Source organism: Ptiloglossa arizonensis, chromosome 6 (assembly GCF_051014685.1).
Source record: "Ptiloglossa arizonensis isolate GNS036 chromosome 6, iyPtiAriz1_principal, whole genome shotgun sequence".
NCBI lineage: Eukaryota > Metazoa > Arthropoda > Insecta > Hymenoptera > Colletidae > Ptiloglossa > Ptiloglossa arizonensis.
Window position 1 is genome coordinate 2,180,914 of NC_135053.1, and position 26,286 is coordinate 2,207,199.

A 26,286-nucleotide genomic window follows, 5' to 3' on the forward strand; every position below is an offset into this window, starting at 1 on the left:
CAGGATATGCTACGTTTTTGTAAACGGATCGATACAAACAGAACTTCGATGACCTAGAAGAACACAATCTTGGCATTTTTTTTAAATGACCCTGACGTGACCTTGGTGTAATCTAAATCTAAATGTTTGCATTGCAAATGTACAGACTTATGAATAAAGCGTAGACATAATTCTTGATTTTATCGTAGAGATATATTTATTGGCGAAGTGTGTGTTCTCGGTGCAAAGCTTCGCGAACATCTGGTCTCATTTAGCGATCGGTATTACAAAGTTCCGTGTGTTCACGTTTGACCAGCAATTTATAAGTTTGGATACATTTAATGCGAATAGTCAGGGTCAAGATCATTTCACTATTGTGTCATCATACATCGGTGAACTCCTTACGGCATCAATTAAGAGATTATACCTTATAAAATATCATGACCGAATAGGTATAAGATTACAATTGTACAAAAAAATATTATTCTCCAATTTAAAATAATTACAGTGGGATTCAAATGAAGAAAAACACGAAACTTTCGCAAAATTAGTTTCATACTTACGTATGCTTCAATAATTAAATAATTTATAAATCGTTACGGTCCAAATACTCATTAATATTTATCCTTGTTTCATCCCTAAATGTGGTACTCGAAATATAAAAATTTGCACAGCTCTCGCAAATGTAGGCTTACAAAAGTATACGTATATGGTGCATTATGAGCGTTACCTGAAGCAAAATTAAATCTAAAATTGAAAGAAAAATGTTACAAAAGATCATCGTTACCGAAAACACGACTATCCAGATTTCTGCGACAAAACTTCCATCTTACAAAATTAAATATCGATTCATCGTTAAATAGAAATAAATTCTAATATTAATTTAAGAACGAAGAACCAAGTAAATTCACAAGATTAGATCAACAAATCAAAGATATCACGTTCAGTTTCGCGGCAGAGACTGTTCATGCAAACGAGATACAAGGTTCCGTGCCATAACCTGATGATGAAACGCGGAAACTATAGGGAAGGTTAGTGAAGGTCGTAAAGCCGTCGTCGATGTTAGTAGAAGCCAGAACCCTTAAAAGCGTTACAAGATAGACTCCTTTAATTTGTCAACCGGTTCCCTCGAATGTTGAACAAATTACGAGCGCAAAAATAAAAATGGAAGGAACAGAAGTTCTCGACTTCCCTGCGCGTTAATTTAAAAATCGTTCGAATTTTTTGAAATTTCATTCGGAGTAAGGAAATTTACTAAAAAGTACTATTTTGTATATCGTACTTATGATTTGCTCTCGGATCAAATGTGAACGTCCTCGTTGACAGGAATCGTGCCAAGAGATGTCATCTCGTAACCGATTCTTTTCTTTTGTTTTCTTGACCAAGAGTGAGAAACCTTTTTTTACACGGTTCTCCGCAATTGCGTTACTACGGTTCGTTCAACCGATTTTCGATCAAAGAGCGACTCATTTATGCGCCACTGACGTTTTCAACTCAATCAACGATCTTCGTAAAATTTGGACGATCCGCGACTATTTGTGGCGTCTCTTGCATGCCAGACCTCGCGATGATTCGCAACCGTTTCTTATTACGTCCTGGTCGAATACTGTGTAGAATTGTTAAACGGAGGGTTACTATTGCTAGAAAATTCAAACACCGATTCGCTTCTTCGACAATCGAAGGAGAACTTTTGGGTCGAAAAAGGTGAAATAAATGTACTCTACACTCGAACAAAGTACAATTTTTAATATCGGTCTCTTACAAGGGAAGTTGTCCAGGTGGGCAATTAATTTTAGAAGAGTGACGATTGGAAGTTATGGTACTCCATCCCCTAATATCAGAAACGAATAACATTCGCTTAACAAACTTGATATTTGTTAGAAAAATGCCATCAAAGTCTGCTAAAACGAGTACGAACGACATTTTTTTTAACACACTCCTGTTATGTATATTATGTATACGTCGTATGTAAAATACTTTATATACATTCTACTGTTCGTGCTAATTTATTTCTAATTTTTATTTAATCTAGGGAAACTTACAAATAATAGAATATTTTTCCCTTCTTAAAATTTTAATTCGCAGCATAATTCTTCGATCTGCGTAACAATTATAAAGTTTTGTTCTTCGATTATACATTATAATCAATGACGTGAAGTATCGAAAGTGTGCAACGTAATAATCTGACAGTGCTGCGTACAGAAAGTGTAAACAAAACGAGGTTTTTTAAAAATTTATTTCTAATCTAGAAAAAATCGAACAAGTAAACAAAAATTACGACAAAAATGTTATTTATACCCAGTTTCGGAGTTACTTATAGCAGACTTTGAGGTCATTTTTCCAGCGAATATCAAATTTTCCGAACGAATGTTGGCTCGAATGTAAATAGAACAAGTAGATAGTCTTAAGCAGAATATTTCGAAAACAATCAGTGTTAGGCTAAATGTATCTTAATACTTCTATTCTCAAAATTAATTATTTCACATAATTTTGGCATAAAAAATGAAACATTTCATTTAAAAGGGAAAGGTGATCTTTGAGTCTCCTTTACGTCTCCGATCACCGAGCTACCATTGCCGATATATGACCTCCTAGAAGTTGTATAACTTCTACGAGTAACACTTTGCCCTACTATTTAAAGTAACGAAGATATCAACGCGACTCGTCTCTAGGAGGTCACCCTGTACACCTTCTCTGTTTCTCAAATAAGGGGAAACTGTAATTTCTACGAACACTACTTTCTTCTATCATTTAAAGTAACAAAAATATGAAGAAATATCACCCGTTTCTATCGGGCCAACCTGTATACGTTCTCTCTGTCTCAAACAAGTAGACAACCCATCGTGACGTAAAAGTTTCGTTCAACGCGAATCAGAGATGAATCGTAGAGCGGGCAATATTTCTACTCCGAGAATAATTTTGCATCCAATCTTACCGTTTTGTGCCATTTATCGGTCAGCTGCATTAAAATTTCACAAGCTATCGATGGAGGTTCATGCGCGAGCCAACGCGCTAAGATGTACATCGAGTTATTTTTCTATCCTCCCTTAAAAATAATAGCGATAAATTTCGTTTAAAAGTCTCTGGTACCTTGACGTTGGTCGGGGAATATATAACGTTGGGAAAGATTCATTTGTTGTGCAAAAATGGGGCGGAGATTGAGAAACAATTCCGACGAAAGAGCGATTCGGTAACCTGAATATCTATGACGCGTTTCTCTGGTGGAAAAAAGAGGAGAGAGAGGAAATAGTACCGAGATCTTTAACAATCGCAACCGCTTGTTTTTCTCTCGTTTATTCTTGGATCGTCGACTCATATTTTCCATCGCATTCCGGGGTTACCTTACCGTCTATTTTCATACCGCATCATCCAACAGCCGTTGATCGTGCATGGGAACGTTCGAGCATTCGATATTTTCGATCCCTCCGAAAATATTAATCTTCGCTTAAAAATACATTAATGCCGCTACCGTTCCCAATGCACAATATCGTGATTCCAATTTCACGAATTCTTGACATTTCGTCGAACCTTGTTCACGACTTACGCTCGTAAAACTCCACGTTGCTTTCCTTTTGCATTTCGTAATTCGAGATCCATTTTCCTCGATACTTGGGCGACTAAGAAACGCGCAACTTCCTGTGAAACGTGCTGTAAATTTTAGCTAGAGATCCGTAGAGATCCGCGTGGAGAACGTTAGAAAATTTTAGGTAAAGTGGAACAGCTGTCCGAAAATTGTGCGCGGTGTTGCGCGTAGACGCGACTTTAAAATTAGGTAAATTCTTCCGAAAATAATTCAACAGCGGAATTTCAATTTCGTCGTTGTTAAAATGTCTTTCGAGATATCGGAAATGGTCTGGATTATTTAACGAATCGATCTTTCGGACGTTCGAGTTGTACGTTGTAAAAATTGATCGTGGTCTGATCGAGTCTTTCTCCAACATCACCGGTATTGAGTTACACTCGACCAAATACACACGATCTCGCGATGAGAGCGATTAACGAAAAGTCCAATCAACGTCCCCACACGACGTGCACACACCGTTAACCGCGTCGGTGTTAGTAATTCCGAATGTTAGTAGCGATGTTGCGCTCCGCATATTTCTTTTTCCCTCCCAAAATAAGTGAGTACCCGAAATACGTATGACTAATCGTGCAACAAGAGCAAGGTGGAACAATGCTTTCGATACGTTATTGCGGCATTGAGCGTCCCGTTTATTCGTAACGCCTTATTTTTCGATCCGTGCTTCGCCCCGATTTGCTACAAAAAGAAACGAATTTTCGAAACATTCGAAACGAGACATACGTCGCAATAACGCAACCGAAAAATCATTCCATCGGTTCTGCTGTTCCGTCGGTCTCCCTGTGCCTAATTTATTTTCATTTACACGATAAATTAAACATTCGCGAAGATCTTGCTTCGAATTTTTACTATTTTACGATTCGTTGGATCTTCGTTCTTTATTTTTGAAAAGATAAATATTCTGTATTTTTCTAGGCCATCGAGAAACGGGCTCGAGAGTTTAAGAGCGCATAGTATTCGTAGTTTAGGGGGAAACGTGTGTACCTTAGTTTCGGAAAAGAGGTCGTCGTAAATTGTGATTCTTCGTTCCGAGATCGTGTCCGATGATTGTTATGTTTTATCGATGAATTCAACGAGCGATATTTATTGCCAAATATAGGCTTTTAGTATCACTTGAACATTCAAATAGAAGACTCGATATTATTGGAACAAAAGATTGCATTTTACTACGATTTACTCGTTGATTAAGCATCTTTTCCTTTTAACGATCGTACAATACATTCTTAAAATCTCGAACCCTTTTTCCCGATAGCGAGAACGACGCTTTGCACCGATAAACTTGAACAGAGCAGCTAGGTTAGTCACCTCTTATTACTATGTCATGCTGATACCCGTTACATTAGCAATGGACCTACCATTCTGCGCCATTACCAGTGATGCTTTGCTCCAGCGAGTGAAAATTTGTTTTGTACTATCGGCAGAGAACAACCAGCCACAGAGAATAGAGCAGAGAGAGAAAGAGAAAGAGAGAGAGAGAGAGAGAGAGAGAGAGAGAGAGAGAGAGAGAAATAAAGAGGAAGGAATGGGATAAATAAAGAGGGCTGAGAAAATAATTCGTCACACCATAGTACCCAAGTTTTTGTATTGCAGAGGAAGCACACGTTTATTTACACAGTATATCAATAAATTGTTGCTGCGATGAATGACAGTGTAGATGACAACTTGTGATCGTCTTCGATCGTCTTCTCCTGTTTGAATTTCTCTACAAGCGACGAAGCGTTTTTTTTTTCTTTTTTTTTTTTTTTAATAACGGATTCGAGGACAAACCAATCTCCGGAGAAAGGTCCGCGACGTGCGTCTCGATACGCTCGAGGTTGTGAAAACCATCGGCAGTTACCGACCCTTAACAATAAATAATTCTCTTGCTCGCGTTCAGCTTTGACCGAGTGACTAGCATCGTTTCGAACGGAATCACGGCGTGATAATTTTAGACCGCAAGTAATTTGCGAAATTTCCTCGAAACAATTCGAACGAGAGACTCCGACCGAGCTTACGCTCGTTCGAATACAATTAGGCTCACGAAACAATTCTCGTGGTCGTCTCGTTCGGATCTCTCGATCGACGCTCCGCGAAACTCGAAAATATACCGCGAATTCCTAAATCTATGACGGGGCGGGCGAAAAAAGAAGATTAGAGAGAAAAATAACGAAAGAATACTTATAGTATACTGCGTGCTCGATAGAGAGCGATAGAAAGGATACCCGAGAAAAATAGAGAACGTGAAAGATTTATAGTAGGAGTGGACGAAGAAAGGGATCGAAGGGAAGTAGATAGAAATCAGAGAAAAACGACCTACTGAAAAGCGTTTCCAAATCGTTCAACGGCAACAACGACAGAAAAAAAATGCATTCGAGGAAGCTCACTACGCGCTGATCAAAGAAGTAAAAAGCATTCCATCAGCTTTTCCGAATTTTCTTCGACTTCTCACTATTCGGTTATCAATGACTAGTTCTCCTCGCCCCTGTCGCAAAATCGTTTCTCGTATACAAAATGCAGAAAAAAAAATCGCCAACAACTAATACTTCTTTTTCCATATCTTGTAGTCTCTGCTCGACCGAATTCGATACCCGAATCCAACATACGTTGACAATGCCCGCGAAAATGACTAATTACAGGCGCTTCATTTTTCTCGTGATCCGAATTGTTCTTATATCCGTCGATCTCTTTTTTTTTCGTACACCTATCGAAATTTCTTCAATGTTGTCGATCGAAAGGTATTCGTTGTTTGGTTTTTCTTTTCTATTCTATCAATGACACGAAATGAATGCGAATCGTGATTACAGCCGATCGAAGTCAGAGAGGCACAATGTTCCACCACCTTCGTATTAGATTGCGTTGCGTATTTCTTTTTTTTTTCGTTTTAAATCCCCTCTCGACCATTATTAAATAGGCGCGTATACTGATCGTCTGTTACCTGGCACCTGCAAGGTGGCAGAAGTCACTGTCGAACCTAAGCTATTTGTTGCGGTGCACGCGTATGTGCCAGCGTCCTCTGCAAGAAAAAAGAGATTCGGTTAACGAAAAACCGAAGCGGTAAATTCGATTAGAATTATTTCGTTCGTCCGTTTTACTGGTACGAATCGGAGAGAAAATACAATGATTTTTTAGTTCGTTCGGTTTAAACTACGAGTCAGGCACGTTGTGCCCGACATGGATCAAAATGCGTTACTACCAGTTAAACTCGTAGCTGTCGATCTCGGAGAAATTTCGATCGTAGTTTCTATTTATATGTACCAAGCAGAAGATATTACGGTTATAACTGTAGTATTATTCTCATCTTGTGAACATTGCAGGAAAATGTAAAAAGTCAAACTCGAGATAGTGCCATAAGTTCGCACGTGGGGATCTTGAAAACAAAATCAATCACTATTTTTATGTTCGTTTGTTAAGTAGGTTTCTGAAAGGGACCTCCAATTTCGGTCGAAATTTCGAGATGAAGTAATTCAGCCTTAATTAAACGTTGATAAATTTAGCTCTCGATAACCATTCAGAAGTTGTTATATTCTGTTTCTTGTTTGTTAACGTTTCATTAAGTTAATTAGTCATAACTAAGGATAGTTGTTTCGTGATTAATGTTCGACGAGTGTGTCGCTGATCTCATTTGTTTTCACTAATTTTATTATTTATACAGTTTGATTACTTTGTAGATCCACCACAGTACCGAGTATTGTTTATTCGCCAATGAAATACTTTGGACACTGTATGTTTGAGAAACTTTGACACGTATTTATTCCAGTTGAACCAACAACGTAGAGTAATATTATACACATATAAATAGAAAACATTAATCCTAAATATATAACACGTGGTTCAATTAGAATAAACATGGATCAAAGTAATTAATAATATAATTCGATAAAATTTTGCCTAACTTTGTTTAGATTCGTATCTCTGTTTCTCCATAATATTCGAAGAAATCGTTAATTACTCTCTCACATTGGCATTCGAATACTTAAAGATCGACGTTATTTTAAAATATTCTATTCTGGTACGATCTTAAACGATATTTCAAAATGTGTTAATATTTACGATATTCCAGAAAGCTTGAAAGTTCGCGGTATTAGAGAGTAGTCTAATTGGTATTAGTTTTCAGTGAAATTAATCACGTACCAGGAAAGGCTCGCACTATGGTCAGACGACAAACGCCATTCCGATAATGGATTTCATAGCTCGAAGAATTCTCGACGATTCGACCGTCCTTGGACCAAAGGATGTTAGGCTGTGGCTCAGCTTGCACGATGCACTCGAATCTCGCAGTTTGCCCGCTCACCACTGCAATGTCTCTTAAAGGCTGAAATTCGTGTTCGTAATTTGTACAAACGACCATTCGAATCGAAAGAATAGCTTTTAATTGCGGTTCAAAGAGTTACCGTGATGAAAAGAGGAGCCTTTTTCGGTAGTATTTCGAGGTAAGGCTGAATCACTTCTTTGCTCGAGGCCACTCCATTGGTGGTTGGCCACGGTGATCCTAGAATAATCGGCTCGATTTAACCCGAGTAATCTCGACGTACTCGAACGACAGCGATACACTCGTCAGCGTGGAAAATTGTTCGGGGTGAAATTCGTATGTCACGTAAAATCGTGACGAAAGCCAGAAATTATGTAGCAAACAAAAGCAATTCGTTGAAAAAAGAAAATCACCCTTAATACCGTTGAAGGAACGAAAGCATGGAAAACTCAAACTCGAGGAAACGGTGACAAGAAAATCGAACGAATTTTCGATTTTCCGGAGACGAAGCATTTTTTATTACAGTGGAGCAAGGTGAGACAGAGAGGATCGGACCAACATTCAAACTCCTCGAAAGAAGTTAACACGTGAAGGTGAAAACCAGGATATTCGCTTCTTTGACCTTTCAAACTTCTCCATGCTTCTCCCGATGGGATCAGATCCAGTGAAGAAAGTTCACTCGCAGAGGTCCTACGAAATTTCTCATCAAACGGGTTTTATAAACACTGGGCTTCCGAGTGTAAACTGCCTTTCCTTGAAAACTGATTTTTCGTGCGGCTCGATACAAGTCTAATTAACTCGCAAAAGGAGATTACAATCTGCACCAGGTAAATGTAAAGTAACCGTATTACCGATACAACTTTCCACAAAAATAACTTTAAATTCGCGACACGCGTTTCATCCGAGATTCTAATTAGCTCGTAAAGGAAGGTTACAATCTGTACCAGATGAATGCAAAGCAACCGTACTGATACAACTTTCCGCAAAAAGTGGTTTTAAATGATCGTAACACGTGTTTCACAATTCCTGTGCTTTGTCATTGAAAAAGAAAGTGGAAAGGTACGAGACAATTTAAAAGAAAAATATTATCGATAAGCAAAACTTCAATCGAAAACCTTCCGATTACGAATCCTCCTCTATTCGATGTAATATTTTACAACAATGGTTGATCATGTGCAGCTGATATTCTACAGTTTGTTTCTCCCCGTCGAGCCCTATAATCTAATTCAGATCCCATTAAAAAAGCGCCGATACAGATCGTAAGTGCCCCTTATCAGTGAAGAAACCAGACACAGAGAATTCCTGAGAATTTCCGGTGCACCCGTTCGACGAACCTCGAAATCAGCTCTCAAGTGAACACACAGCTCCTCGAGGTTCGAATCATGGAGATCGTAAAAAACAAGAAAACAATCGGCAGAGGTAAAAGCAAGGTGCAATGGCGGATATACGAAACACGGTTGCAGCGTTTGTAGCATCGGGTGCTTCGAGCGCGGCGTTCGGTGGAAATAGGCGAAGCAAACGTCAAGTAGCTCGCTAATCGACGAAGAAGCAGGCCAGTACCTGCGGAATCGACGTTGCTGGGTGGTCCTGTGGCGCTACTGTATCTCGGGGAGAGGCTCGGTAAGCTTGGACTCAGGGAAAGCGGACTGGGCGTCGTGTGATCCCATCTGGACGGAGACGGTGAGCAAGGTATGACCAGGCTAGGTGGCGCCATACTGTTCCCACCGTCCGGGTGCCTTTTCCTCGCGTTTCTGATGTCCTCCGCTTCCGAGAACTCGCTCTCCGACGTTGGTTCCCACTTGACCGTCTTCGAGGTGCCGAACTTGCTCGTAGGTTTCGCCTGACGACCGGTGGACGTCGTCGTGCCAGTTCTCTTCGTGAAACCGTTTTCTTTCCTCGTGGTGAACTCGTGAACGATCGGCACCTCGATGTCGCTGGCGCGTCTCTGGCCCTGAATGGTCCTGTTGGTGCTGGTCACCGTTTTCTTACCCTCGCCGGGTAGCACGATCCCAAACTCGTAGCCAAAGTCGTATTTGAAGTATATCAGTCCCGTGTCCGGATCGATTTGCTTCGTTCCTGTTATCGTCACGGCGCGGAGAGATTTAGTTGGCACCGTTACGTATCGGTTACGTTCGAACGAGTATTTTACAGTTTAACGTTTTCTTCGACTTCTCTTCTTGTTGTCTGTATCGCGATTAATTTGGAATAGATATTTCGGCAATGTATTGCAAATATTTTACAGTTTCACGGTTTCTTCGACTTCTCTTTTTCTTGTCTATATAATAATCGTCGCGATTAATTTGCAACGGATATTTAGATGGTACGTTTACTGCTGTAAAGTTCGTTTAAATTTGATCCCCTTTACAAAAAATACGAAGCAATAGATTATACAGATTATCGAGAATAGAAACAAGATCTACGGCTGTTGACTGTATTTTGCGACGAAGGTAAAACCTGGACGTCGATTGTGCTATTTATCGAAGGTGAAAGTCTTCCGGTGAAAAATCTGCGACGAAGGACCCTTTCGATTTTGAGCTAATCGTCCAATAAACGTAGAACACATTTACCGACCAAACGGGATTGCTCGGTAAACGACATCACTCCGAATGGAAAATAATGTTTCGTGAGACTGAGATCAAAGAAATTTTGAATAGCTTCGACAACAATTTTGAAGCGTCGAATGAAAGTCGATTGGAGACTCTAATACGCGAAAAGGTACCGTCTTGTCTTGCTTTCGACTAAATAAACGACTAGTTTCTCGATGAGAAAATATTTATCGTTTAAAATTTGAATCTATTTGGAATAACTCTATCGACATAGAGACCGATTGCTAGAGTAGACACATTACCAAGGAAGTTATTGTTCCAAATCCCTGTAAAGCGATCAAAATTTTATCTCGCAAAGTTATTTTTCAGTACGAGGAGAAAAGAAACGGAATTCACAACAATCATTAATAATTTTCATCCAAAGAAAAGAACCGATTCCTATAAATATTGTATTATTATGATATGAATATTGATCCTATAGATATTAAGATTCTGTTTATAGCTTGCACCTTTAAAAATTTCAAGGTCACCTTCAGTTTTTTCAAGTAAAATAAGTCTTTCTTTCGCAACCAAAGTTTATACAACAACTTTAACTGTATCAAATAATACGACCTTTGTTCGATATATTATATTTTGCAAGACATTTTCAGAAATAAGATAAGTGTAATCGATACTTTCAGCGACGTGCTCGCTAATGCGACGATAATTCATTATTTGCCCATTAATGGTAAGTACAAGGCGATTATTGTAGCGGCACGTAGGAAACAATGAGGTATATAGTCATTGGGACAATAGCAATAGTTTTCTGCTTGATATTGTCGCACAAAGTATTTAAACGACATCTAAACACGATTTCAAGAGCGACTGTGAAATCTCAATATAGGTTTCAACGAAGATCGTTCGAAAGTCACTATTTAATCTGGTTCGATTTGTTTCAATGTCGCCCGCGAAAGATTTATTTCCATTACGAAGATAGAAAGTGACCGTGATCGACTCTTATACTCAAAAATCTCAAATTGAAGACTTTGCGTAGACAAAATTGAGGACAATGTACTTCGAGGAATTTGTCAAGAACTGAATGCATTCTTTGTAGCGCTGAGTCGACTGAAAAAATAAATTGACCCCAAAAAACTCGATGTATCTAAGGTGTTAAATTACATTGTGTCTCCGAAGGATTAACAATGAACTGTTCTGTAATCTTCGTCCGATCAAAGTTTATTAAAACCGATACAATAGAACCTCCATTATCCAAATGTTCAATCATCGAGATGCTTTCGAAACAAAGTATATCCTCGTAGATTATCTCTTTCCTTATCGAAACATTTTGCCATAAAGGTAAAGTGAATTTTCACAGAAATTTAATACGAAAAAGAATAACGTTGAAGCGTCGATACAGTAACAAATAACACATCGGAGAATAAAGGTTACGTGGTATCGAGAAAGTTTTCTATCATTGGTATTAAAAATATCTTTACTAGGACTCTTCTAAACATTTGCAATGTTAAAAGAGAGCACAAAAGAAACGCAGTTCCGCGTATGTCTGTTAAAACGTTAAAAATACTTGTGGGATTTAATAGTTAAAAAGATACGAGATGCGTAAACTGTTGAGAAAATTGTTTGTTTATATCTTTCTTTTCATTTCAAGTATAAAATGATGAAAAATATTCTATCGTTCTATTGTCGATTGTGAAGAGAATATTCTACTGTTCGAAAATTTTCTCAATTTCTCTCTGTTGGTTCGAAAAATGGCGGCTCTACCGTACTCTCGAACTCATCGAAGTGGTTCCGGTTACGACGTTTGCCGAATATTATCGTAAAGCTCGTTCTTTCAGGGACGACTCGACGAACGAATTGTAGTGGCTAAATCGATTACCGTGTTCCGAGACTCGAGATTCCTCTCTGTAAGTTCGGGGCTCGTCGCCATCGCTGGCTCGGTTGTCGGCCGGATGTTTCAGGATCGGCTTGCCCTGCTTCAGATCCGACTGGATGTCGTTGACGAATCTCTCGGTTTTTGACTTGAAGCTGCTGGTCATGTCGCTCATATGACGCGACGCGACGTCTGCGGATGTTTCAGATTTTTCGTGTTACGGGAGAAGAGAGCTTGCCAGCGAATTTTGAACAGGCGAGGGAAGAGTATGTGTATATATGTATGCGAGATAGAGAGAATTAGAATGAAAAGACGAAGTGCGATGCGCAGCGATACTCGAAATGAGATGTAAACGAAGAAATGAAAGAAGAAAAAAAAAAAAGAAAAAAAAAAACAGTAACGAACAGTTCGGAAGATAATAACGCATAGATAACAACGAGAGTACGTGTGTACACGTACACGTTAGTGAAATTTCACTGTGACGTCTCTCTCGAAAGTTGTCTGCTCGATCTATAGCTATCCTGGAGTTACTTTCGCGCGATAAGCTAAAGCATCGCCTCGCGAACCAGCAATTTGATTCTTCGAACGTGCAATTATCTCGTGACTTTCAAATTACTCGTTTACATTCCCTCCCTAGTCCCGAGCACGTTGGAAGATTCCAGAAATCCGTGATCGATTCTCGTGAACTTCCACCGATTTGAAAAAGCAACTTGACGTCGACAAGTAAGCGGTACGTAAACAGAGACATTGACGTGATTCTTACGATTGGCGGCCTTCTTCATCTCGTTCCTCGATACGTATCCAAACTCGGGCGGTGAGCCGGGCTTCAGCGTTTCGTCCCGCTTGGACGTAACGTCCCTCGGGGTTTTCAGATGAGAATCGAACGTTTCCGTTCTACGTTCGTCCCGGAGCTGCGTCATCGAGGTCTGTTTCCTCAGAACCGGTGGTCCGGTATCGAACTCCATCGGCGAGACCACGTGCTCCTGTCTAACCGGTGCACTGGACGATCTTGGAGACTTGACGGCTGGCGGTTGAACCTTTCTGTAACGCGGCTCCTCCTTGTCGCTATCGGAGGGTGTCCATTTGGGTCTGATCCTGGTGTCGATGTCGCTCTCGTAATCGGACTCTTTGAACTGACCCTGGACGAATTTCTTCGGCATTGGCACTTTGAACTGGGATTTCTGTCTCTGATTGGCCGCGGTGTCGAAGCCGACGAAATCAGCCGCTGTCTTCTTGGTGTCGCCGAATTTGATAACGCGGCTGGTCTGCTCGACGGTGACGATTCTCCGGCTATTCTCGGTGGATTCGTCCATCCTGACCGTCTTCTTGGTCTCCGTGCCGATCGCGTTGTGGAACGGTGGTCCCGTACGTGCCTCGTAATAGGTCGGTTGAGGCTGCGGTGGCGCGTACGCGATTTCCGGCGGCGAACCGGGCAGAAGAACCGTCTTGGGTTTCGTCGGTGTGGTCGTCGTCTTTTCCACCCTCTTCTCGAGCTCCTTAGTTCTCTGGCCGCGCGTCGAAATCTCTTCGATCAGCGGCGCAGGTGGCTCCCTCGGTTTCCCTATCGGTAGAAAATAGTTTTTCCCGGGTGACCTCGATCATCGGACAGACGGGGCCAACGTGACGAAGAAAGCGGGCTGAGGGTGCGAGGCGTCGCCACCACCACCCCCGAGGAGGTTTCACGCGACATCGAGATCGAATCGGGAGAAAGGCCTCGCGCGTTTTTGATCTCGGGTTGTCTTCGGGGACGGTTTACGTCGTGGGTGATCGCGTGCACCATCACGTCGTACGAGTTGCTTTAGAACGAAGGTGAAACCAGCGTGAGAGTGACGAGCGGAGTAGAGAACAAGCGATGAAAACGAAGAAGCCGGATTGTTAGCCACGAGCCAAAAGGGGGGAGAAGAGAACCGGAAACAAAGCGGGGAGAACTCAAGTACGTACTTCGAGTGGCCGAGAAGAAAAGAGAGAAGCAAGCGAAGCAGGAAGAGAGGAGAACTTGTCTTGCGAGGTAAACAACGAGAAGGGAAGAAAGCTTGCCAGGAGGACTAGTTGTTGTAAGCTGGAAAAAAGTTGTCAAAGAGTAAGAGAACCATCGATATCGGTTGTTCGATTTATCTTATACCAACGTCGTTGGAAAGCATTATTCTTTTCTTTTTCTTTCTACAATTTACACTAGTTTCCACGCAACGTGTCGGATTCCCGTTCACCGTTATATTTACCGTTGTTCGAAGGGACTATCAATTTTGAAAGAAGCGTGAATTCAAGTATTGGATGGCGAGATACCCGGAGAGAAATTTTTCGAGATTTTGCGAAAACTTTTCTGCTTGTCGTACAAAATGTTTCGTTTCAACTCTCTTCGTTCGTCGAAGACGAAGAACATTCATCTTCTTTCGAATACTCTGTGACATTGAAAATATCGAGACAAGTTCGAAGTTTACTTATCGTTCGGTACGATATTACGATCGACGATGAGAAACAATGGTGTACGATACTAGAATACGACTTTCGAACGTTTCTCGTAAAACGGAAAGGACGAATAGATTATACGAGTAATCTGCTATTTATGTATGTATATTGTAAATAAAATATATCGACTCTTGTAACATTGTGGACAATGATACTATATTTACTAAATTCTCTCGAAAGCTCTAGGCTATTTCGAGGTCGCGTTACGATACGCAATTGAACTCGTCTTTGCGTTAACTAAAGAAGACATTAAGAAACATACTTAGAATCTTTAATGTTCGAAAGCACGAAATATCCCGAATACAACATTTTTGTACTCAATGAGCATTCTTCGAGCGAAATAAGTTTCGTTGGAAATATTTAATTTTAAAATCGGAATAAAATCTTTTCCCAAACTGTAGTATCCAGCGAATTACTTTGTACAATCGTTGAAGTAATTAGAGGACCACGTGTCTGGGTCAATTTTGAAAATAACCCAAGTATCGTTCATCGAAAGGAGTAAATTTTATTTTTACCGAGCTTATAATTTATCAAAATAATATAAACGACATTAAAACTATCAAGTATCTCACCAAGGAAAAATTCCTCAACTATTTCGAGCGTTGTATCTTTCTTTGCCCAAAAGCGAGATCTTGCCATCCATTTTTCTTTCCAATGTTTCCGCCAAATTTCAAATTCGAAGAAGTAAACATTTCCGTATATTAAGATTCATAAATACCTGGACCAGCAAGATGGGGTTTCACGGGTCTGAAAGTCGTATCGTCGCTTTCGTAGCCTCGCGGTTTCCAAAGTGGCGGTATTCTGCCATCGTAATCGCTCTCGTAGTCGCTTTCGCGAAATTCGCCCTTCACGAATTTGGAAGGACTGGGAGAGGGGGGCAGGATTTTCTTCGCTGTTTCGAATTTCTTTTGCGATTGATCCGTGGTAGAAACAGTTTCCTAAAAAACAAAACAAACACACTTGTACAACCCTTTCGGACAACCCCACCGATCGTTAAATCAATAGGGTATTATTAATCTAAGAACACAAAGACGCACAATTTACCCTCAATTGATGCATAGATAATAAAATTTCTTTTCAAATATCCGTGAGTTTCTTTACAGCACAATTTGCCATTAACCGAAGTATTTGCATTAATTGAATACCCATAACCTCTAGTACCGCAGCTAGGCACCCATGACCAAAAACGCTACCAAGTGAGGGTTAAAGAACATATATCAACGTTTCTAAATCGCTAAAACACATAAAACGCTGAACACACTGTACGAAGCGTATCCTGTTAAAAACAGAACAAAAACTGTTTACGCTATTGGGTACAAAAATAACGCAAGTTTAACGATATCCAAACTTCAGCGACGGCAGCATCGTTACTCCGCTCTACTGCAAAAAAAAAAAAAAAAAAAAAAGAAAATAAAAGAAAAAAAAAGAAAAAAGGAAAAACAATTCGCGTCGGGTGTCCATGCGTGAAACGTACAAACTGAGCACACTAGGATAGACACTCTAGCCGCCTAGACTAACGATCTTCGTTCTGAAAATTAGTCCGGTCTGCGTGCATAGAAAGCGATGCAAAGGCACACACGCTCTCGAACCTTCGTAGACACGAATCTCGACGGAGAGGTGGCGCTGGAAGCGTAACTCTTCTCGATGAAGGAGCTACGTTGTTGGGGCGGCTGCTTCGCGACTGGGGGCACGGACGGGGTAAAGGATTCCATCTTCTGTTGCTGTTGACGGCTGTCGTAACTCTTGCTCTCGAAGAATTCCGATCGACTCTCCGAATAAGAGGAACGCGACTCCATGTGAGACGTACTGGACGAAGAGGATTCGTGTTTACCGAAGCTTTTCTGCGTAGACGAGACTGAAGTCTTTTGTTGAAGAGGTTCGTCGGTGTCTGCCATGTAGCCGCTTTCCTGCTGGAACATCTTCACCTTGAACTTTGGAGATTCTGGCTTCTTGATCGGTGGACTTCTAGGCGCTGAACTCTTGGTGGCTGGTTGAACGTAAATTGGAGGGGAGCCGGGTTTCAGTTCCACCGGTGCTGGTTGAACAGGCTGATACTTTTGTTGCTGTTGTTGTTTCACCTCCTTCTCCAGTCTCTTCACGGTAGTAGTTTTCTTGCAGATTTTCTCCTGATGTTCTTTCATTATCGTTGGCCTAGGTAGACCAACCGATTCCGGAGGAACCTCGAACTTGGAAGGTGGAAGAGGTTCGGGTTCGGTGGACTTTGGCCTGGTCGGTTGTTTGGGTACCGGAGGTTGAACTTTTCGATAACGTGGCTCTTCGTTGTCGCTCGTGTACGGTCTCCATTTTGATTTCACGTAACTGTCCATGTCCGACTCGTAGTCGCTCTCCAAACTGAAGGATCCTTTCACGAATTTCGTGGGCGTTGGCGGAGGAGCTAACTTTGGCGCCTTCGTGACCGAAGGTGTCGGAGAAGGTTTGAATGGAAACGGTTCCAAAGGTTCTGGAGGAGCATATTGTTTGGCCGGTAGCGGAGGTGGAGTCATTCGGACGTCTTTCGGTGGTAGCGCCGGAGGCTCTTCTTTCTTAGGGGATGGAGGTATAGTGGCACTTTTAATGCCACCTGGTGGTATCTTGGTCGGTTGATGTTTCTCCAGAGACACTTCCGTATGTTTCTCCATCGTTTCGATCTTCTTCTCCCTGCACACCGGTGCCGGGATGTAACCGATCTCCGGCGGTGGACCTGGTTCCAGTACGATCCGATCGGTCGGTGGGGTTGGTTCGGCCGTACGATACAATTGAACCACCGGTTTCTTAGGCGTCTCGACACTCCTGACGAGACTCGGGGCCTTCAGGTCGTCGACGCCGGACCAACGACTCTTCGAATTGAACTGCTCGATTTTCTCCGATACTTCCGACTTCTTGGTGTCGTATTCGCTGCTGTACTTCTCGTACATCGATTTCTCCTCGATCTTGTTCACCGTGTGATCCACTTTGATCGTCTCCGCGTTGTAAATGATCGGTTGGGTCCTCGGTGGCGATGGAGCTCGTTTCGCAATTTTCTCGGTCGTTTCCTGTTTCGTGCTCCAGGAACGTCTCTCCAGGGTGCTGGACGACTCGCTGCTGGTCTTCTTGATCCCGCCTTCCGGCAACTCCTCCACCTCGCGTTTGAACTCCTTCGACGAGGTTTTGTATTCTTCGGGGGGTGTCTGCCACTCGTGTTTGAATTTGGGGACCGTCTCCTCCTGCGGGGGCCAAGACTTCCTAGTGGAATCGGCGCACTTCTTCGCCCAGGACTTCTCCATCGCCAGAGCGTCCGCTGATGGTCTGGGCGAGCTGGATCTCAAAATTTCCTGATGACTGGAGGCTGCGGAGTGACACCTGTACTCGGAGAGATCGGTGGATATATGGGATCTCGTCTCCACGTCGGAGGACGAGGACCAAGGTCTGCTCGGAGAGGTCGGTCTGAAGGATGGCGGATGATCTTTCTTCTCGTGGACGTCTTTCTTAACGCAGGGCTCCTCGACTATTTCTTTCTTCTCGAGTTGGAAAGGAGGTGGCGGCATTGAAAACGTTGAAGCAAATTTCGAAGTTTCGGTGAATTTCGGAGGTTCGGTGATCTTCGGTGAGGGCGAGGGGAAGATCTTTATACCGCCGATTGGCGCATCGATGGGGGACAGGGTCTTCTCAAAGGACTCCTGAAGCTGCTTGGCCTTGATGGACACTTCGGGGCGTTTTTTTTTTACCTCTTCCGGCTTGGGCATGTAGCCAATCTCCGGAGGTGGTTCCGGTACCAGGTTAAAACCCCCCATCAATACCTCGGAGCTTTCCGAGCGAGTCTCGATTTTCGACACGGTCGTAGATCCTTGAACCGAGGAGGATTCCGAGGTGATCGTTTCCTCCACGACCTTCTTTTTCGTTTCCACGGGTGACGGTTTATAGGATTCGTAGGGGAAGTCGAATAATTTATTATCGACCCCCCGAGATGGTCCAGTTCCTTGCTCCAGCTTCGTGAAGATCTCGTGAACAGCCTTCTTGGTAGTGTGGACCTCCGGGGGTCTGGGCTCTGGCTTCTTGACTTCCTGGAACGTGGTGGATCGTTCGTAATTCTTCGTTAGCTTTCCAACCTTCACTTCGTGGCCGTCGGTATCGTCTACCAATTTAATCATCTCTTTCGGTCGTTTTGGTACCGTCTCGGTCTCCTTTGTCATAGACTCGAAGAAACTCAGAGCGTCTTTCTTGGCGATCGTCGACGTCTCTACGTTCTCGTTCTCGATCGTGGTCTTCTCTTCGACAAACGTGCTCTTTGGTTCGACGATCTTCTTCTCTTCGCAAATCACTTCTTTGATTGTCGTTTTTTCTTCCCTCTTCGGCTCCAATATCGGCGGTGTCTTGTGTTCCAACTTCATGTGGAACTTCTGTTCCGATTTGGTCTCCGTTTGATGGGATTCCATCGTCGACGAGATAGTTTCCGATCGGGATATCTTAACTTCGGGTTCTGCAATCTTCTCTACTGTACGGCTCGTTTGAGACATCGAGGTGGACGTTACGCTCGGGGGCGGTTTTATTATAGTGCTCGGTTGGATCGTTTTCGTAAATAACTGTTCGCTTGTCTGTTTCATAGAAGAGTCGCCTTTCTTTTCCTCGGACTATGTAAATACGAAGACAGAAATAACATTAACTGAGTTTACTGGGAATTCCATTATTGTAGTATTTATCGATCTTCTTGGTAGTTAGAAGTCAAAGATCGATAAATCTCTTTTCTAACGGTCTCCAAAAGTATCGATCGATGAACACTGTCCAAAGATCGGTAAATCTCTTACGTAACTATCTCCAACGATTGGTAAAACTCTTTTCTAACTCTACCCGTGACCGATTATCTTTTATAGCCGTTTCCAAACATTGTTTAATTTTTTATTAGAAGACGTACACCGCGTAAAAGGAGATTTAAACTTGTTCCATAAAGAGTAACGTGTAAAAACCTGCATCATTTACTCAAGTTGTTCGATACAGTGCAAAATGATTGTTGCGAAATGTTTACGAGGAGGAATTTTGTACGACAAAGATATAATTACCTGAAGAACTTTCTTGTCCTGCATGTTCTCGTAGACAACAGTTTTGTGAACCTCGACCATCGTATCCGGTGTTGGCTCGAAAACAGCAAAGTCGGCTATGCTTTGCGCTTCCCCACCAGCGTTCGTTGCCCGAACCATGTACTTCCCAGCATGTTCCTTGTTAGCTAAAGGATGTGTGTTACAATTAGTAGGTTAAACCTAACGATTCGTTGGCGACATTAATCGACTTAAAATCTATAGGATAGTTAAAAATGAAACCAACGTAATAGGTTGTCCAATAAGTTTTATCGTTCGATACGAAACGGTGCTATTAGGTTCGTCGTTTTATTTTTCTAAACATATTTTCACAGTTGTACATTTACAGTTGTTCAAAGTTGAAGTGTCATAGTATTTCTTCTACAATGGAAAAACCCCAAGACTAATCCAGTAGTGGTTGCAAAAAATTATAATTCGATAGAAGAAGAATGGAAGAGATAATGTTAAAAAAATAATTATGCAATATCGTAATTTTAGCATAACGTAGGCTTAAGAAAACGTAGCTTTAAGAAAAAGTAAGGGTCGGTAGGGGTCATAGAAGACACAGCGAAATTTGGCGAACAACGAGGGAAGGTGTAAGAGAGTGTGTAGCGGAGGTGAGAGAATCTGTGCAAGAGTTGTAATTTTTTTTAGAGAGTTGTATCATAATCACGTTATTCGCTATTATCTAGCTATTGTTTAAGCTATTGTTAATCGTTTATAATTTAATAAATTATACCACAATTATGGAAATACCTTTGTCGATGATCAGCATGTAACAATTTCCTTGTTGCTTAATTCTCAGTTCAGGTGGTCGTTCCTTGATTGGAATGTCGTCCTTGAACCATGTAACAGTGGGTTCCGGGGTCCCTGTTATTTCGACTTCCATGTTAACACGATCTCCTCGTTTCACGACTTGGGCCTGAAGTCTTCTACCGAACACAGGTGGGAATATCGTTTCTGCAATTCGTCGAAAAATAGTTTCACGTTACTCGACTCCGAATACTGAGCTCGACACGTGGAATTTGCGAGTATGGCGTTTTTAACGTACAAACGAGATCTCGCCTTACTTTTGACAACAACATCGGCCGTACTGCTGGCAGATCCAACCTCGTTGCTCGCGGTGCAAGTGTATCTCCCTGCGTCCTTGACATTAACGTTCTTCAGTTCCAAACGGACGTGATTATGCGAGTAGCTTATAAGCATGCCGTCCTTCGTCTTCAGTTCTTGTCCATTCTTCGACCAGACTATCGAAGGCTGAGGGTAGCCTACAAACGATACGCAAAACGGTTGTCGAGGCACCGATAAGGTTACATCGTTTGTTCTTTCGTAAAGTAATTTCAGCTAGACGTAACTCAGCGAGTCGGTAAACTCTGCGACAAAGTATCATTCTGGCAAAAGTGCAATTGCTCGTGTCGTGCAAATGCTTCAGAGATAATAATTTGATGATTCATGGAAAAGAGAACAACACGCTTGCCAAAAATACAACGCGTATCTTTTTTGAAGAACATTGTTTCGAAGTAAGATGTGTTAACGAACCGCTGAACAAACAAGCAATGAAAATCTGTTTACAGGCAGGTTCGAGATAGTTATGGAAATATAAGTGTTAATATTACTACTTTCTCGAGAAAGCTTAGTAAATTAGAAAGAGCGATCAAATTCTGTTCACGGATTGGTTCCAGAAAATTACCAAAACATAAATATCGACATTCTTATTTTTTTTAAGGAAATTTAGAAGATACAATTATTATGCCGGGATACAATTATTATGTAATTAATAAGTGAACAATGCGAAACGATCAATAATATTTTTTCTATCTTACCATCAATGATCCCTTCGAGAACAATGTCGCTGCCCTGATCTACGATCATTCCTGTGATCGGTGATACGAATCTTGGTGCCGTCGATTTCCTAGTTGGTTTCGGTATTTGTGCAAGTTTGATGTCTCGTTTGATTCCTTCCTCATCTTGAGATACAACCACCGTCTTTTCTTGTCGTATTTCGCCTGGTTGATCCTGTATGATCTTCTCGTGCTCTTCGACTTTGTACGACTATACGATTAAGAAAATATACAATACGAATACATAAATCTGCACTTAAATTTGCAGTACTGTATCGTACTCCGTTTGAAATTCTTTACATTGGAAGTATCGATCTCACTCGCAGTTTTACTTATCTATTTAATTTTAAGACTCGTCTGTTTTTTTAATCTATTTTCAAACTTCGTTAAAGAAAAGGAAAAATTCTGTAAACTTTCTTACTCGAAGTACCGATAGTATTTCTAAATTATCGCAGATACATGGTGACACGCGAACACGTTAAATCTTTATGCAATTGCACAAACTTCGTAAGAGTACCGTAACATGTCTTTCTTCTTGCTTTATTTACTATCCACTACTATTTATTATTTCAAATTAAAAATTTTCAATAAACTCTATTATACGTATAATTGCTTTCAGTCTCAAAATTTTACGTAACCGTGCTTAACGTATTACAAAATCAGAGACGTTATACCATTCTATGATCTTCGTTAAACATCGCATAACTTTCGATTCTTAATCTTATTTCCAACTGACAAATATTCACGCTACAATTAACCCGATGAGACACGTGTATAACAAGAATTATATTCTTTGTATCGTACCGAGTTTTATTAAATATTTTAATGATTCTCAAGGTTCAAGTTCGTTCTGAATTCTCAATTTTTGCAATATATTTTCAAACTCTCGATCCTCTTACTTGAACAATAGGAGGTGCCCCATTCTCCGAGGCTGATTGCTCGGTGCTGTGAACAGTGGTCTTCACGCATACGCTGGTCGGTTCCTGTCCGGATTTCGACGTGGACGAAGACATCATGGATGAAATGTACTCTTTCTTCGTGGTCGTGTGCGTGGTGGATGATTCGGTGATGGTCTGCGACATCTTGGTCAGCACTTCGTTGTCGCCCCCAGTTGCGGACATCTTCTCCGCGGAGAAGTGCTTGTCGCTGCTACTCGCTGCGTGCATTTCCTCTTCGGGCAATCTTTCGACTAGCTCGAACACCCTCTCCTCTAGTACGACCCTTTCGTCAGTTTTCTTTTCTTCCGCCTTTGGCCAGCCACCTAATGACGGTGATTAATCGAGTTATCAATAGATCGATGACTGTCTTCTGTCGGCCCGTAGCCTTCGAATTTTTATTCGCCGTGACCACGCGACCGGAAAACGTAATAGAACGTACGATTCGCTCGAACGACGTTTCAATTGTGCGATACAGGATCGATAAGATTTTTAATATACATTATCCACTGGATTACGAATTTTCGTACAAGATACACGCAACGATGTACCAACGATAGCAATCTTTGAATAGATATAATCACCGAACTGTAATACATTTATTTTTCATTTATATCATTTATATATTCATTACTAGATACCAGTGACCTGTTTTTCGCCTACAGTTGCATTTCTATAACGAAATTTTATCAGTTTCAATTTATTTAATTGATATTTACTCATTAGAATGAGTAAAGTAGTCTTTGTAATTTTATTTGCCACTTTAGAAAATAAACTATATGCATTTAAGCATGAAAATCGAACAAATAAAAGTTGAGTTACACCGTTCGGAGATTGAAGAGTATGGATTTCGGAAGGAATGAAAATTCTGTTGGTTAAAACTTTTACCGTGGGAAATGTTGTCTATAATTTCAAATTTCTTTTTAACATACATCTTAACGTATTACCACTAAGTCAGACTCGAAAACGCGGTCCATGAGCAGAGTCAAGGTGTATGTCTTTTATTTCATGGTACTTCTTGAAAATACTTTTTCAACTGCAAACATTACTTACCTTTCAGTGATACACCAACCTCCCAAACTTTACGAAATAAAAGAAATCAAAAATAACGAAAATTGATGCGTGTCGTAGCTGGCAGAGAATGTGCAAAATAAATGTAGATTCGAGGGAAGTGAGCATGTATCAAACGAACGATCGTATTTGTTTATTGTCGGCAAGTAGTAGGCGTTGTGTTTGAATTTCATTCATCTCTCGTTTGTTGTTTCAAGTTCATGTTTGGCGTGGCATTGATACGATGTATCAAAAGTACACGCATACCTAACAAACGTAATTTTCATCCGTAAAATAAAATTCATTCATGGAACAAGAATGAAAAAAAAATGTACGTACCGAACATATTAAACAAATATTGGATCATTAATCATCAAGTAGGAGTACTGACAACACTATTTCATCGATGCCAGAATTGCACAGATTTTGACCTCGAAAGTATATATTACAAAGGAAATATGAAAATATAAAATAAATATTTTACCAAAGGCTTTCTACCAAGTGGTCTGACCTCGAAAGCTCAATCAAAGTAAAGAAAGAAACAGTGGAAAAGAAACAGTGTTCGCTCATTGTGGTCATTGTAAATATTATTATTGTTTATCGTAATTATAGTGGATAATTACCCTCATTTATAATTTCATTATTATCATTTAATATGATTATTACCAATTATCACCATAAATTTTAGAAAATTATTATCTTTCATTACTTTATTATAAATAATTTTCAACAAACGGTTCTTTCATTCTTTTTCTTTATTTTCTTTTCCTTTTGGCGACCTCTCAAGATGAAACTAGCTTTCAAAACCATTTCTAATCATTATTTTCGTGTCTTTCGCAACACACTTTCCAGTTGTATAAAAAAAAACCTTTGCAAGTTTGATGTCAATTGAATAATGTTCTATGCGAGAGAGGAAGAGTTTAGTAGAATTTACTCACTGGCGTAAATTATACGATTCTGTTCGATGGAAGAACATTGTATACACCGACTAAACAACAAAGATACGGAAAAATTGTACTTATTCAGAGTTTACAATGAAACAAATTCAGATTTCGTTGGATCCCTCCCTGATTATTTATGCCGCAAATATGAGGGATTAGTATTATTCGTATGATAAGTAATTGATTTGGAAGAATTTGGAACCTCCTGTCGAGAGACATTATCAAGTGATGCCATGAATACTCCATGAATTTACAATTTGAGAAGAAACATTTCAAAATCGTGAAAGTTTGTTGCTCTATCCGGATCTACGTGTTCCCTTGAATCACGAATTGTATTAATAGTTGGCCCGTTTAATCGACGCCTCTAGAATCGGATCGGTGAATTCGGAATTGGAGACCACTCGGATGGCGTAATCGTTTTGAAAAATTCTACGTTTATTCAGTTAGGAACGACACATGGTAAAGAATCGTGAGAATAGTCGTCAAACAAACGAATCAGCTTTCTCTGTTCCCTCGTGAACTTTGCACCTTTCTCTGCTCCGAAATGTGGAAAAGTTGTAATTGACGAGTAAACATCGAGCGTAAGCTTTTGAGAATATACAGAGTGAATCACTGTAACGACGTCACCTTAATCATACCTCGTGAGTTAATACGAAAAGTAGATGATTTCACGAGACCGATATAGCAAAGTGAAACACAGAGACTATAAGCGGATAATGAGACAAGTTCAAACATGTACGGTGCATAATATACCGAAGTTAGATCGATAACTTTGTATTGTAAAGCAAAATTATTTTTACTACTATAAATTAGTGTCGTTTCTCTTTTTGTGCAACAAATACGCGTTATTATTGTTTTAATAGAAAATTTGGTTTTGTTTGGCAATTGACCTTTTAATAAGAAAGAAATCACCTTGAAATTTCTTTAAACTTACGTACACCTTAAAACCGTACGTTTGTTTGGTTTATTTTTTGCACGGATACCGATATCGATGTAAATAAAGCTGGTAATTTGAAGCCATTTACTCTATATATAAACCGCTGTTTTTTGAAAGTAATATACGTTCAATTTTAACGAAAAATTCAGCCCTACTTTATGTTACAAATTGATTCATCTGTTTGAACAATTTTCAAATAGATAATAAGTTCAATAATAAATTCATTTAACTTCATTTGTGGTAAAAAGAGATACTATTTTACTCGAATAGTGTTCACAAAAGTTATAAATAGTATTGATATTTTTTAAACGTTTGGTGTCTTGAACAGAAGAAATTTCGTACTTGCATCGCTTTAAAAAATAACTAGTCGCTACTACCGAACTCGTCTTTAATAAAACATTGGTTAGGAAATATTTCTCTGGAAATATACACAAATGTAGATAAATATTCAGGAGAATCTTCCTAGAAGTTCAGACTGCATCTGGCTCCAAAACTCCCTAACGAAGTCATCGTACGAAAGAATTTTCGAGAAAGCTAAAAATCCTCTACAATGACTATTGCGAAGCTATATTTGGAAAGCAACGGTGCAATTCGATGTCTATAGTGCAATTCTAGAGTCCATAATACCACCGAATTCGTTCAACCGTATTCTTCCCGTTTATATTACAAAAATTACATAATTTCGTCTAAAACGATACGAATGACCTTGACAACTTGGAACGACCTTAAGAAACACAATCTGCCCGTTATATCGATCAATCGAAACCATCTGTTTCGTATCAGTGCATTCTCTCGCAGCATAAACCGAGCGTTAACTGACTCGATATTAATGGATCGCCAATTACTGCAATCGAAACGCGAATTTAAC

The 26,286-nt window shown here is 40.5% G+C and overlaps 1 protein-coding gene across 10 annotated transcripts in view; it reads right to left on the minus strand.

Moving 5' to 3' along the window:
• Positions 1 to 5,124: 5,124 nt before the first annotated feature.
• Positions 5,125 to 26,286, minus strand: part of LOC143148247 (uncharacterized) — a 94,899-nt gene continuing 73,737 nt past the window's right edge. For 6 of the 10 annotated variants that reach the window (XM_076314401.1, XM_076314402.1, XM_076314400.1 and 3 more), the window contains 13 exons: positions 22,455 to 22,816; positions 21,538 to 21,766; positions 20,785 to 20,982; positions 20,471 to 20,674; positions 19,700 to 19,863; positions 16,256 to 19,273; positions 15,385 to 15,604; positions 12,964 to 13,761; positions 12,207 to 12,392; positions 9,348 to 9,863; positions 7,930 to 8,027; positions 7,670 to 7,850; positions 5,125 to 6,551 (listed from right to left, as the gene is read on the minus strand). In XM_076314401.1, coding sequence (XP_076170516.1) covers positions 6,442 to 6,551; positions 7,670 to 7,850; positions 7,930 to 8,027; positions 9,348 to 9,863; positions 12,207 to 12,392; positions 12,964 to 13,761; positions 15,385 to 15,604; positions 16,256 to 19,273; positions 19,700 to 19,863; positions 20,471 to 20,674; positions 20,785 to 20,982; positions 21,538 to 21,766; positions 22,455 to 22,816 — 6,284 coding nt within the window. In that variant the 3' untranslated portion in view covers positions 5,125 to 6,441. Of the gene's footprint in view, positions 6,552 to 7,669; positions 7,851 to 7,929; positions 8,028 to 9,347; positions 9,864 to 12,206; positions 12,393 to 12,963; positions 13,997 to 14,195; positions 14,260 to 15,384; positions 15,605 to 16,255; positions 19,274 to 19,699; positions 19,864 to 20,470; positions 20,675 to 20,784; positions 20,983 to 21,537; positions 21,767 to 22,454; positions 22,817 to 26,286 lie in introns of those variants that run through there. The other 4 variants (XM_076314403.1, XM_076314404.1, XM_076314406.1 and 1 more) reach the window with 4 other exon arrangements.